The sequence below is a fragment of the Akebia trifoliata genome, chromosome 2 (genome assembly GCF_017979445.1).
Source record: "Akebia trifoliata isolate Shusen 1 chromosome 2, ASM1797944v1, whole genome shotgun sequence".
Taxonomy (NCBI): Eukaryota; Viridiplantae; Streptophyta; class Magnoliopsida; order Ranunculales; family Lardizabalaceae; genus Akebia; species Akebia trifoliata.
In genome coordinates, this window is record NC_141376.1 from 18,143,280 (window position 1) to 18,157,089 (window position 13,810).

General features: G+C 37.1%; 1 protein-coding gene across 3 annotated transcripts in view; it reads right to left on the minus strand.

Moving 5' to 3' along the window:
- SECA2 (Preprotein translocase SecA family protein) overlaps positions 1-13,810 on the minus strand; it is a 64,141-nt gene that overhangs the window by 36,675 nt on the left and 13,656 nt on the right. For all 3 annotated transcript variants that reach the window (XM_086431934.1, XM_086431933.1, XM_086431932.1), the window contains exons 6-17: positions 4,729-4,820; positions 3,417-3,482; positions 3,256-3,320; positions 3,090-3,177; positions 2,914-2,979; positions 2,672-2,787; positions 2,299-2,389; positions 1,270-1,353; positions 1,066-1,158; positions 805-900; positions 633-718; positions 86-164 (exon numbers count right to left, since the gene is read on the minus strand). In XM_086431934.1, the coding sequence (XP_086288060.1) occupies positions 86-164; positions 633-718; positions 805-900; positions 1,066-1,158; positions 1,270-1,353; positions 2,299-2,389; positions 2,672-2,787; positions 2,914-2,979; positions 3,090-3,177; positions 3,256-3,320; positions 3,417-3,482; positions 4,729-4,820 (1,022 nt within the window). The remainder of the gene's footprint in view (positions 1-85; positions 165-632; positions 719-804; positions 901-1,065; positions 1,159-1,269; positions 1,354-2,298; positions 2,390-2,671; positions 2,788-2,913; positions 2,980-3,089; positions 3,178-3,255; positions 3,321-3,416; positions 3,483-4,728; positions 4,821-13,810) is intronic.

The window sequence follows — 13,810 nt, forward strand, 5'->3', positions numbered from 1 at the left end:
CAAATCCAATCAAATAGGGATTTTCAGCTAAGAAGACAAATCACTCATCTAAACTACAAGCCATAACAAATTAATTTTAATGAACCTTTGGCCGGGCATTGAGGACATTGTGGGGGATATTCCGTTCCTTCAGAAGATCAGACAAATACTCTGAATTCTCGACACTGCAACCAGATGAAGAGAGCTTTCTCTAAGCAAATGATGAACTACTGTTTTAACTAAACAAAAAGGTTGAACACGTATGTATGCCTGCACAATTCAACCTCACTCATATCTAAATTTAAGCAATTAACACACAACGGACTTGAACAAATTAAAAGATGATTAGCTGAATTTTTTACATCCTAAAGCAATGAGAAAGAAATCATCAACAGAAAATACTTATAAAGGAAAACTTCCATGAGTATGTAACAAAAGAAGTTTTGGGTGAAATGTGTTAACAAATAGAAGTATTTTGCTTAAAGTGGGGAAATTTTAAAGCAAGATTAATTTCCTTCAAGACAAAACTATGAACTATACCATGTCAAGATAGTAATGAAATGGTACCAGATTAAGTAAGTCCATAGGGAACTTAGTGACAACCTGTGATGCAACACACAATATTTTGATAAAAACAGTAGTAGAAGATTTACCTTGTGGTTCCAACTAAAACAGGACGGCCCTGTTCAAACATGTATTCAACTTCTTCCCGAACATTTTCCCATTTTCCGCGTGCAGTCTAAGACATGCAATCCAAAGCATGTCAAACATATATACTCTGTTGTGAAGAAATGTATCAATCAATATGAATACTGAAAAAAGTACCGCGAATGCTTGAATAGGCAAATCATTACGGATATTTGGTAGATTCGTAGGCACTTCAATGACTGGCATCTGGAACATTTTAAGAAACTCTTTCTCCTGCATCCATGAATGATAACACAATTGCAAAAATAACAGATCAGAAGTAAATAAAATTGGTCATATCACGACAAAATAGTATGAACATAATAAAGCAAGAATTAGAAGAAAAAAAAGTTAATAATAGAGCTAGCATGCCATGTAAAACTCTATATAAATGCATACTTCAGTTTTTGCGGTTCCTGTCATCCCTGAAAGCTTTGGATAGAGCTTAAACAATGACTGGTAAGTAATTTGTGCCACAACGATTGAGTCAGCCTAATAAGTGCCAAGTAATTGCAATACTGTCAATTAGATAGTTGAAGTGGGTTGTTAACATACATGTGTAGAACATGACTCAAGAAGATTATAATCAACATCAAGACATACCTGGATTTTAAGACCTTCTTTAGCCTCTACAGCCTGGTGAATTCCCTCAGACCATCTTCTTTTCTCTTCCACTCTCCCGGTCAACTGCAAAAAATTTGGGATTATTCTTGCATACTCTACACAACATTATATGATGATGACGATTCTACACAACATATAAAATCCAATAATTGCACATAGTTAATCCGGTTTGAGACAATCAGAATAAGTAGCCGAATGCATAGAATGATATTAAGTAAATACCCTTGTGGAAATAATGCAAGCAAAAATCAGTAAATGATGATATGTATAAACCCCTTCATCTCAACTCAGTTAAAATAATATAAATGAAGATTGCATTACTATTGATGTCATAAAAATATGCAATTGTGATACGAGTGGAACCAATAGGATCTCGAATATCCATAGAGGACAAAACGATAGGGGCTAATATTAATAATTTTTTTTTTTTTTCCCACACCCGTTTGGGATAGGACTAGTCCCTACGGTCGCACGCCCCGACCCCATGGAAGTTTCTGAACATGCAACAAGATAAGTCAGGAGGCCACAAAGTTGTGAACACATGACCAAAGGGAGAAAACCCGTTGCTAGGTTTACCGCTGAGCCAACCCAGTGGGGGTTATATATTGACTACCTGATCTGATAAAAAACCTCAACAATATTCGGGTCAAAATACCTATAGGATGAAATACTCTACACAGTACATGTTGGTAGTTATAACAACGTTAAAAAATCACATGTGAGGAAAAGGCCTTCGGTAGATTCGTTTCTGAATTCTAATACCGAAACCAAATACTGTTTTCATTATTTTTAAATAAAACTATATATTGTCTATTAATAAATGCACTCAACAAAGTCATACCAGTTAAGAAAATAATAAATCAACCAAAATATTTAAATAAATAACAATCATTCATTTTTTATAGGTTTACATGTGAAGGCGGGGTTTTGGCATTGGACTAAAAGAAATAGGAAATGGTACTGTTAACTAAATACATTACCAAAATTATATTAAGATTGGGGAATTACCTCATTGATTATGAGTGCCTTCCCATTTCTAACAATGTATTGGACATCGCGCCGATAGAACTCTTTGGCCTTCAAGGCATTCATCACGAATCTGCAATATTTGAATCGTGACTACAAATTTATATTAATAAAGAACGTATTGGAGCTATCAGTTAGATAGGACAAGGGGAATGCCCTCAAAAGGCATCCACCCACTATCTGCTCAGTTCAGTCCATTAACTTACACATAGTTAACAGAAAGAGAATCAGATTTTTGTTTAAAGTTGTAGTATCCCTAAAGATTTCCTAGAAATCTAGAACAAATGAGAGATCACTATCAGTATGTCATACAGATAAAGTAAAAAAGAAAAACAATAAGAAAATATGCATGCACCTTGCCCAAGGATCATTCTCATCCCATAAGTCATTTGTTTCAAGAGCCAACTCAGCAAGCACAATACCTTCCTCAGTCAACTCCACAGAATTATCCTTAAGTTCTACATTGTAATGCTGTCAGATAAAAATTATATGATATGTTAACAAGATGACTATTGTAGAACATATTAGAACCATGTAAATATATATGAAAAACAACTGTGGGCAATCAAATAAGTAGCAACAACAGACTAAACTTACAAGGCCTCGTATAAGCAGTTCAGCTACTTTTGCTGCAACGGGATATCGTACAGCATCTTTACTAGCCTGAAAAATGTAGATATAGAAATGAAATACTTATAATTCAGCTCTCTAGAGAGGGTTATTATTGGAATTATAATGCCAGATGGGATCCATTAAAATATGGCTAAAATTACCTCACCACTTATTAACAAGGGATTCCTTCCTTCATCAATAAGAACTGAATCAACTTCGTCCACTATCGCAAAATGAAATGGCTTTGGCCTGTTTTGAGTGCAGTACACTACTTGTAGTTCAAGACAACAAAGAATCTGAAATTCATATTTAGACTTTAAAACATACCATCTCATAACAAGTTGTCCACTGTTTCCAGCAAGATTGTCTCTGAGGTAGTCAAAACCAAGTTCCTGACGGACATTTACAACTACCACAATATCACAAACAAGGGCCTGAAGGATTCTATCTGGTCACAAAGGTGAAAATACAAACAGGAAAAAACTTACAGAGTTATTGGTGTATGTTATATCACAGTTATAGTTGGATCTCCTCTCTTCAGCTGTCATTCCCCTCTATAAATGCAAACACAAAATATAAAAATCTCAAAAAAATTTATAAAAAAAAAAAAAAAAAATTTATATATATATATATATATATATATATATTGTTATTGAAGATAGACTTATAGACAATTAACAGGAATATGCATGTGCTACTTAAGTAATGGTGTTTCTCTTTTTATGACTAATTAATAATAAGAGTTTTTGTAGATACAAGTAACATGATTTTATTACAGGGTAAAAGGATACACAAAATAGCTGTAGTTCTTATGTATACATAATTTTTTGTTGTGAAAAATCAAGTATCTATGGGCATAATAGGAAAATTGTAAATAAAAAATGTATTTTAGAATACAAATATAAATATAGATATTGTTGTGAAAATCCCAGCTAGAGCTTTCAAAGGTACCCTTTCTATTGCAAGACAACATACAGATTGAAGAATACGGCATTTTGAAAACTCGGAACAAGAAAAACAGATTGCTATGAGTAACTTCCAGCAATTTTGTAAGCTTAAACAACTTAAGGATGGTTTGCATTGTCTCTCTGTCAAACAATTGTAAAGATGTTACAGAAATTGCCTCAAATTGATTTATAAACTACCTTAAAATAATATTATCATGCCTTGATAATATAGCGCTTATTTTTGGTAAAGGGTGGCAAAAGAAGTCCCATAATGAGGAGTCAGGCCTCAGGGTGAACACAACCATTCTCTTTAAAACATAGTACAAAATAACATTGACAGACCACATGTCATTGTGCCAAATGCTGATACAAAGAGGTAGACACACTGACTTCAAAAACTGGATACGCGAACATGTCTACCAAGTTGATTCATATATTAGACAAGATGTTTTATACCCAAGCTAATATGAATTAAAATAATATAAACAATACAAGAAATAGTTTTTTTTAATGGGTAAGCTGGACTTGAACCCATGACCTCAAAGTTGTTTTGTGATGTGTTAAACCAACTAAGCTATGGGTCAAAGACCAATATAAGAATAGTTGAAAACAAGATATTAAAATAATCAAGGCTTGCTTGAGAAAGAGTCCTACATGTGTCTATCACATGAATCTGATACCAAAAATCTCAGAAAAAGGACTAACCTTGTTACATGGGTAGAATTTTGCCAGGGTTGAGATAAGTGCCCCCACATTTAATACATAGGGATAAGAGTTCTGGCCCAGCTTACCAGCCAACAAAAAATTGAAAACAGAAATTGCAAATTAAGTCATTCCATAAGCAGAAAAATACCTGGATAAGACCCACTGAAAGACCTAGGAAGCGATGGACACGACCCATCCACTCTGCATCACGCTGTGCTAAGTAATCATTAACAGTAACCACTGTTGAAACAACCAATATGCAGGAAAGAACAAACGACTGCATTAGATTTCTCAAGAAAGACACCATTTCTTTTACCTAAGTTTCAATGAACCTTTCATATATTGATGCAAGCATCATCCACAAATCATGACTAACAAAAAGAATCAACCTGGGTTGAACACGGAAAAGAGTATAATATAATCGAATTTCCACATGTTGACTGAAAGTTTTCCTTCTCTTTTTTTCTCTTTTCTATTTTTTCTTTTTTGTTTGATAAGTTTACAACTCATTCAAAAAGAAAAAGGAGATACAGCCAAGTTTTAAAATGTCATCGAATGAATGTTTCGTTCAATGAAAAAACCAATACCGTATCGGATGATACATGCCGATAAAATCCAACACATTCCTGAAACATTCAATGTTTCGCATTGGTCTCAGCCGATACAGTCTGATATTTTAAACCAGGGATACAGCAGTTCGCTAAGGAGACCTACAAAGAAAAAAACTACAGAGCTAGAACAGCTAAATGATGTAGATCATAAAAATATGAATTATAAAACAAGTCGCATAAATATCTGAAAGAAAATTGATTTTCCAAAGAGGTTGTTATTTTAATTGCCTATTGCTCATTAATGCAAATAAAACAGTTTCCGACATAATTTCTAATACATAATCTAACAAAAAAATTACACCGTCATTTTTAACTTACATTTGTAAAATCATATTCTAATATTATTTTAGGCGCAAACTACTCTACAATGATACATTAAACTAGATAATTAGATGTAATTGTTTAAAAACATTTTACAATTCGAAAAAAGTGATTCCACAAAATTCAAAGTATTGATCTTTCCTAAACAAGTGGACAATGGTTAAAAATCAAGAAGTCAATTGAAGATGTAATGAAAAAGACTTAAGGAAAAAGTCATGGATCTTCAAATCTTATATCAGCAGTTGTAGATTAATTCTAAAAGAAGAATAAGAGAAAAGATTATCTGAGATTAGGGTTAATCAACCCTTCTCCCATTATTTATATATTAACTATTTAGAATTACAAAATAGTCCTCATAATACTAGAAATTAGTTAAACCTCCTCTAATATACTAAAAATATCAAACTTAGCTATTTCTACACTCCCCCTCAAGTGGGGCATAGACATCAATCATGCCAAACTTGCTAAGAGATTCGATCAATTTCTTCTTTGGAACCCCATTAGTCAATACATCTGCCACTTGATCTTCAGATTTCACATAAGGAAGACACGTAATTCAAGACTTCACTTTCTCTCTAATAAAGTGTCTATCAATCTCAATGTGCTTTGTACAGTAGTGTTGAATTGGATTGAGAGCTATATTGATAGCTAAGTAGAATCTCACAGGTTCTGCCACTATAACACCAAGTTCACCTAACAAGATGCAGAGCCAAAAGATTTATGCGATATCCCAAGCCATAACTCGATATTCTACTTCAATACTAGATAAAGCAACCACAATTTGTTTCTTACTTATCCAACTAAATTACCTCCAACGAAAGTGCAATACCCTAAAGTTCATCGTCGATCTTCTTTAGCTCCAGTCCAATCTACATCTGTGAATGCTTCTATTTTAAGATGGTCATGATTAGCATATAAAATTCCCTTTCTCGAAGCGGTCTTCAAATACCTGAGAAATCTTTCTATCGCTTCTAGGTGAGAAGTTCGTGGGGCATACATGTACTGACTAATAGCATCAATCGCATAGGCTATGTCTAGTCTAGTCAATTGCAAATAAAAAATACGTCCCACCAATCTCTGAAATCGCCCAACATCTGTTAATAATCTTTCTGTATCATCAAGCTTCTAATTCGGTTCCATTGGAATATCTGCAGGTTTGGTGCCGAGTTTTTCAATATCACGAAGTTAATCCAACGCATACTTACGTTGGGAAATAAATATACCTTTCTTGGACCGAGCTACCTCAATGCTAAGAAAGTATCTTAGATCTCCCAAGTCCTTAATTTCAAATTCAAAAGCTAAAAATTTCTTCAACCTCTGTATCTCATGTGAGCAATTTCCTATAACCAATATCATCAACATACACGATGAGGATTGTAATGAATTCCTTTTCATTTTCTACAAAGAGAGTATGATTTGCATGACTCTAAGCGTACTCTACCTGTTTCACTACTTTGTGAAATTTATTGAAGTAAGCCTAGGAAGACTGTTTCAACCATAAATGGACTTTTTTAATCTACACACCCTTCCTTTACTTTCAGGAGTCTAAAAACCTGGAGAAGAATTCATGTATACTTCTTCTTGTTCTCCATTTAAGAAAGCATACTTCAAATCTAACTAATGTAAAGGCCAAGATAAATTTGTAGCAAGGGATAACAACACCCTAATAGTGTTCATCTTGGCTACAGGTGCAAACATTTTTGTATAATCAATCCCCTGGGTATGAGTGTACCATTTTGCTACGAGTCTTACCTTGTACCTTTCCACTATGTCATTTGCTCTGTGTTTTACAACAAACACCCACTTGCAGTCTACTGGTTCTTTTCCTTTTGGTAAAGTTACCATTTCCTAAGTATTTTTTTTAATAAAGTATCAATTTCTTTTTGGATTGCATCCATTTAGGAGTTTTCAAAGCTTCTACAACACTGTGAGGAACGGGAATTGAAGAAATAGAAAACACAAAGGCACGATATGCAGGAGATAATGAAGAATAGGAGATGTGGCTAGAAATAGGGTGCAATGTGCAGGAGCGTGTTCCCTTACGTAAGGCAATAGGAATATCAAGATTAGAAGAATTAATAGGAACAACAGAAGATTATTACCTGGCGCTGGGGAGTCCAAATGGTTGGTGTGATCAGCGAGAGTCTCTTGCTAGATTGTCTTATGATGACGAGAATAAATTTGTAACTCTTTTATTTTGTCAATTAACTCTCCAAACAAAGGCACAGGAGATGAAAGATTACATATATCAGAGGATAGAGGAGCTACAATTGGCAAAGGTAAAGAATTATGATTATGCCTCTCTTTTTTTTGGAAAGGTGATTATGCCACTCTTCCATACTCATCATCTCCCCCTGAAGAGAAATAGTCAAACAAAAGTACGGAGTAGACTTTAAAAAGGTGACATCACTGATGACATATCATTTTCCAGTGGACGGATCCAAACACTAGTGCCTTTTCTGAGTCAATGAATATACCAAGAAGACACCTTGAATAGCCATAGCATCTAACTTAGTACGATTAGGACCAAGAATATGCATGAAACAGAGACAACTAAAAACACGAAGAGGCAAATGAAAGAGAGAATGACCTGGAGCTAACAGTTGAAGGGGAGAAAAAAAATGAAGGACCCGAGATGGCATATGATTGATAAGGTATGTAGTAGTAAGTAAAGCATCACCCCAAAACTTCTCGGGGACAAACATGGACAGGCACATCCCTTGAACTACTTCTAGAAGAGGATGATTCTTTCTCTCTACCATACCATTTTTTTATGATGTGTAAACACAGGAACTTTGGTGAACAATCCCATGCTCTACAAGGTACTGTTTTAAATCGCTTTCAAAGTATTCTTGAGCATTATCCAATCTGAAAATTTTTATGGATTTGTCAAACTAAGTTTGAATCATTTTGTGGAATAATTTTATATCTTGAAACTTCATCTCTAGTGTGAATCAAGTAGGTCCAAGTATATCTACTGTAGTCATCCACAAAAGAAATAAAATATCGGTATCCCCCTTAAATTGTAATAGGTGCTGGTCCCCACACATCAATGTGCACAATTGTAAAAATTGAAGATCTTTTATTACTTGGATAAAAAGAAGTTCTACAAGGCTTGGCTAACTGACAGACTTCACATTGAAGATCAGAAACAGACACTGACTTAAACAATGAAGGAAACAAAAATTTTAAAAACTGGAAAGATAAATGACCAAGGCAAACATGCCACAAAAAAATAGACTGCAAAGACTAAATAGGACAACTACTCTGACTAATTGATTGAAGAGCTGTTGAAGATGAATCTAGAACATAGAGACCATTCGTCATTCTACCACTGCCAATCATCAACCTCGAAGCCAAGTCCTGAAACATACAATGATTAGGTAAAAATGTGATAGAACAATTTAATGATTTTGTGAGGCTACTAACAAAAAGAAGGTTAATGGACATGTTTGGAACATGAAGTACAGATGATAAAGACAATGAATATTAATTTGGATGTCCCCTTTTCCCAAAATTGCAGATGGATTATAGAAAGGGAACCATCTGCAATTTTTACCTTGTCTTTACCAGATGATAACTAGTACGAATTAAAAATTGAAGATGTACCAGTCATATGGTCTGAAGCTCCAGAGTAAATGATCCAAGATGGACAAGAAGAAAAGAAACTAGCAATATTTGCAGAGGCATGTATACCTAACTGGGCAAAGAAGTGGAACTTGTGTCTGTCCATCAAGTCTTATAAGAAGGTTTCTCAAACACTTTATTTCTTCTCGGGATGTGCGTAACTCAGTAAAAGGATTAGAACTAGTGGAACTGGGTTGTGACTAGTCCTGGATGGCAACATGAGCATTCGGCTTAAGTTGGGGATGTTGCGATTTTCCCTTGTTGAAGTTAGTTGGCCTGCCAATCAGATCCTAACATGTTGCCCTAGTATGTCGGATTTTACCATAATGATCATAATGGAGATTATCCTTATCATAGAAGAATTTTAGAAGAAAAAATCACAAGTCTCATAATGAGAGCTTGGTATATATTTATAACACATAATAAGGGAATGGACATAAATGCCCTTATACAAGAATAATATAAATAAATTCATATAAAACAAACTAGAACTAACTATCTATTCTAATATTTCCAATACTTCCCCTCAAGCTGGGGCAAATATATCAACTAGGCCCAGCTTGGCAAGATGAGAATTTATGACTGAAGGTCCAGCAGACTTTGTAAGCATATCTGCTAGTTGATCTGGGGAAGAAACAAAGATTGTCTTAAGTACACCAGACCGAACTTTCTCCCTAAGAAAGTGAACATCAACCTCAATGTGCTTAGTTCTTTCGTGAAGGACTGAGTCAGATGCAAGCATGATAGAAGATTTGTTGTCACAGAACAGCGACGAGGAACCAACGGTAGGAAATCCCAACTCTGTTAACAAAGATCTAAGCCAAAGAAGCTCACATGTGCCTAGAGCCATAGCACGATACTCAGCTTCAGCAGAGGAACGAGAAACCACACTCTGTTTCTTACTTTTTCATGAGATAAGATTACTGCCATAGAAAGTACAGAAACCAGATGTAGATCTCCTATCTGTAAGAGAACCCGCATAATCAGCATCAGTGAAACATGATAGATGTGGCTGAGCAGTAGATGAATAAAATAAGCCTAGACCGGGACGAGACTTCAAGTAGCGAAGGATACGATACACTGCATCAAGATGTGAGGTACGTGGAGCATGCATAAACTGACTGACTACACTAACTGCGAAGGTCAAATCCGGTCTAGTATTAGTCAAATAAATTAAACGGCCTACGAGTCTCTGGTAAGATGAAATATCAGATAAAAGTTCCCCAGATTCAGCATGAAGGCGATGATTTTGATCCATTGGAGAAGATGCAGGACGACAACCAAGCATACCAGTGTCCTGAAGAAGATCCAAAGTGTATTTACGTTGAGATAACGAAATACCACGGCGTGAGCGGGCTATTTCTAACCCCAAAAAATACTTGAGGGGACCTAAGTCTTTAATCTCAAAAACACTACCTAACTGCCTCTTAACCATGTCAATCCACTTTGCATCATTTCCAGTTACTATAATATCATCTACATAAACCAAGACAATGGTATTGCGACCATCTGCTCCTCGTCGAATAAAGCAAGTATGGTCTGAGTGACATCTGGAAAATCCCATAGATAAGATGACCTCAGAGAAACGCTGGAACCAGGCTCGCGGAGATTGCTTTAGGCCATATAGAGATTTAAGAAGACGACATACTTTCCCAGAATACTCCCCCTGAAAACGAAAGCCAGGAGGGGGGTCCATATAAATAACCTCTGTCAGATCACCATTTAAAAATGCATTCTTCACATCAAGCTGGTGAAGAGGCCATGAGTGACAGGCCGCTAAAGAGATAAGTAGACGGACAGTAGACAGTTTGGCTACAGGGGCAAATGTGGCGCCAAAGTCCTTTCCCGGAGTCTGCGTAAATCCCTTAGCGACAAGTCGAGCTTTGTAGCGATCAACAGTACCATCTGCAAGATACTTAACTGTGAAAACCCATTTACAACCAACAGTCTGCTCCCCAGAAGGAAGAGAAACAAGATCCCAGGTGTGATTCTTCTGCAATGCATCCATCTCAGTAGTCATGGCTCTAGTCCACATAGGATCACGTAAAGCCTCAGATACAGACCGGGGAACCCGAATAGAGTCAGTAGTGGAAAGATAGGCTCGATAGGAAGAAGAAAGACCCTGATAAGAAACAAACTGGGCGATAGGGTGATTAGTAACACACCCTCGCTTACCTTTGCGTAGTGCAATTGGTAAGTGAGAGTCAGAAATAGAAGGAACAGGCGTAAATGTAGAAGAGGATATACCTGAGTCCAAGGAGGAAGTTGGCAAAGGTTGAAAGGGGGGAGGGCGACGAGAGTAAACTTGCAGCGGCGGCGGTGAAGATGAAGATGGAGAGAAAACTGGAGATGGTAGCACTGTTGGAGAAGAATCCTGTAAAGAAGAAGAGTCCTGCAAAGAAGGTGAAGTACGAAAATATGGGACATTTTCAAAAAAGGTAACATCCAGGGAATGAATAATACGATGAGAAAGGGGATCATAGCACCGATACCCCTTTGACATAGAAGAGTAACCCAAGAAGACACAACAAGTAGCTTTATCATCTAATTTGGTACGATGAGGAGTTCTATCCTGAACAAAACAAGTACACCCAAAAACACGAGGTGTAATAGGGAAGAGAGTGCTATCAGGTCGAAGAACATGAAGAGGTACTTGTCCCCCTAAAGTACGGCTCGGAACACGATTCAGGAGGAAAGCAGCAGTAAGAACGGCCATATTCCAATAGGACTTGGGAACATGCATCCCTCGCAGAAGGCAACGGACTATGTTCATGAGGTGACGATTCTTACGTTCCGCCACCCCATTTTGCTCAGGAGTGTAGGGACATGATAACTGATGAAGCATACCACGCTCATGAAGATGGGAGCGAATCCCATCAGAAATATATTCCCCACCATTATCTGTTCTAAGAGATTTGACTGTAATGTTGTATTGAGTTTGAATCATTTTAAGGAAATTAACAAAAATAGGTAAGACTTCAGAACGAGAACGCATTAAATAAACCCAAGTACAACGAGAATAGTCATCAATAAATGTAACATAATATTTATGACCATTAAAAGCAGTAACAGGGGAAGGCCCCCACACATCAGAATGAACCAAATCAAAAATAGCATTAACTCTATGCATGCGAGGAATATAAGAGGCACGTGTATGTTTAGAAAGCTCACACACAGAGCATTGAAATTTGTGTCCACTACAAGATTGTTTTAAAGCAGGAAATAAAGAACATAAGTGCTGAAAATTAGCATGTCCTAAGCGAGCATGCCATAAGTCTAAAGTCTGAGAAGAAAAAGTATGAGTTCCAGTGAGTGGGAACACAGAAACTGGGGCAGCAGTAGGTGGAGCTTCAAACAGGTACAACCCATCCCTCTCATATCCCTTGCCAAAAGTCCTCCTCGAAGTCAGGTCCTGAAAGACACAGTGAGTAGGAAAAAATGTTACAGAACAATTAAGCGATTTTGTAATACTACTCACAGATAGAAGGTTAAGAGATAAGTGTGGAACATGGAGAACAGAATTGAGAGGAAAACCAGGAGTTAGAGATATAGAACCCTTACTGTGAACAGGAGTAAGAGACCCATCAGCAAGGCGAACCTCCTTATGAGTAGTAGGAAAAATAGAAGAAATAAAATGATTGGACTCACCGGTCATGTGATCAGAGGCACCAGAATCAATGACCCAGGTCAGAGGAGCAGAGCTAGACTGAGTGGCATGAAATGCAGAAGAAGTACCTGGAGGAGTGGATGCAATTGTCGAGGATGAGGGAATCTGAGCCTGAAGCTGATCCCGTACAATAGCTGTAATCTGTGTCTGAAGATGTTGCAAATCAATAGTACCCAGGGAAGCATGATCAACAGAGGTAGATTCCACAACAGCAGCACGGGGCTGTCCCCCAGAAGATCTCAACAAGTGGGGATAGAGTTGAAAGCAACGAGCCTTCTCATGGCCAATCTTCCCACAATGACTACATGTAAGACTATTTCCTTTACCACGCCCACGACTCCCACGGCCTCGATTCCCAGATCCTAAAGTACGGGAATTAGAAAAACCCAAGTTGGCTGCAAGAGCCATCTGATCTGTATCTGGAGCTGAGATAGTGACAGGAACCTGAGTCTGAGAGGGAATGACACGGCGACGACGCTCATCGCTATCAACAGTCGCGAATATCTCAAATAATGAAGGTAGAGGAGTGGTATTAAGAATTTGGGTCCGCAATGCCTCAAATTCAGGGCGTAAACCCATGAGGAACTGGTATGTCTGATGCCGAGCAATCCTCTTGACCACATGTTCAGCTGCCTCTGCAGATAACTCGGCCATGGACTCATAGTGCGAGAGCTCCTCCCAACGGGACTGAAGAAATCCAAAATAATCTGCAACACTCTGATTTCCTTGGGATGCTTGAGCAATATCACGGTAAAGTTCATAAATCCTTGAGTCATTGCGAGCATGTGCATATGTTTGAGTAAGAGCTGACCACAAAGAAGAGACAGTCTCATGATACATAAACATAGTGTAGATGCGTTGCTCCATGGAATTGAATAACCAACCAAGAATAGTGCAATTATCAATTTCCCATTGTTCAAATTTGGGATCAATGGGGGGTGGCTTAGGAATACTACCTAACAGCCAACCAGATTTTCCCCGACTACCCAAATAAAGTCGTACAG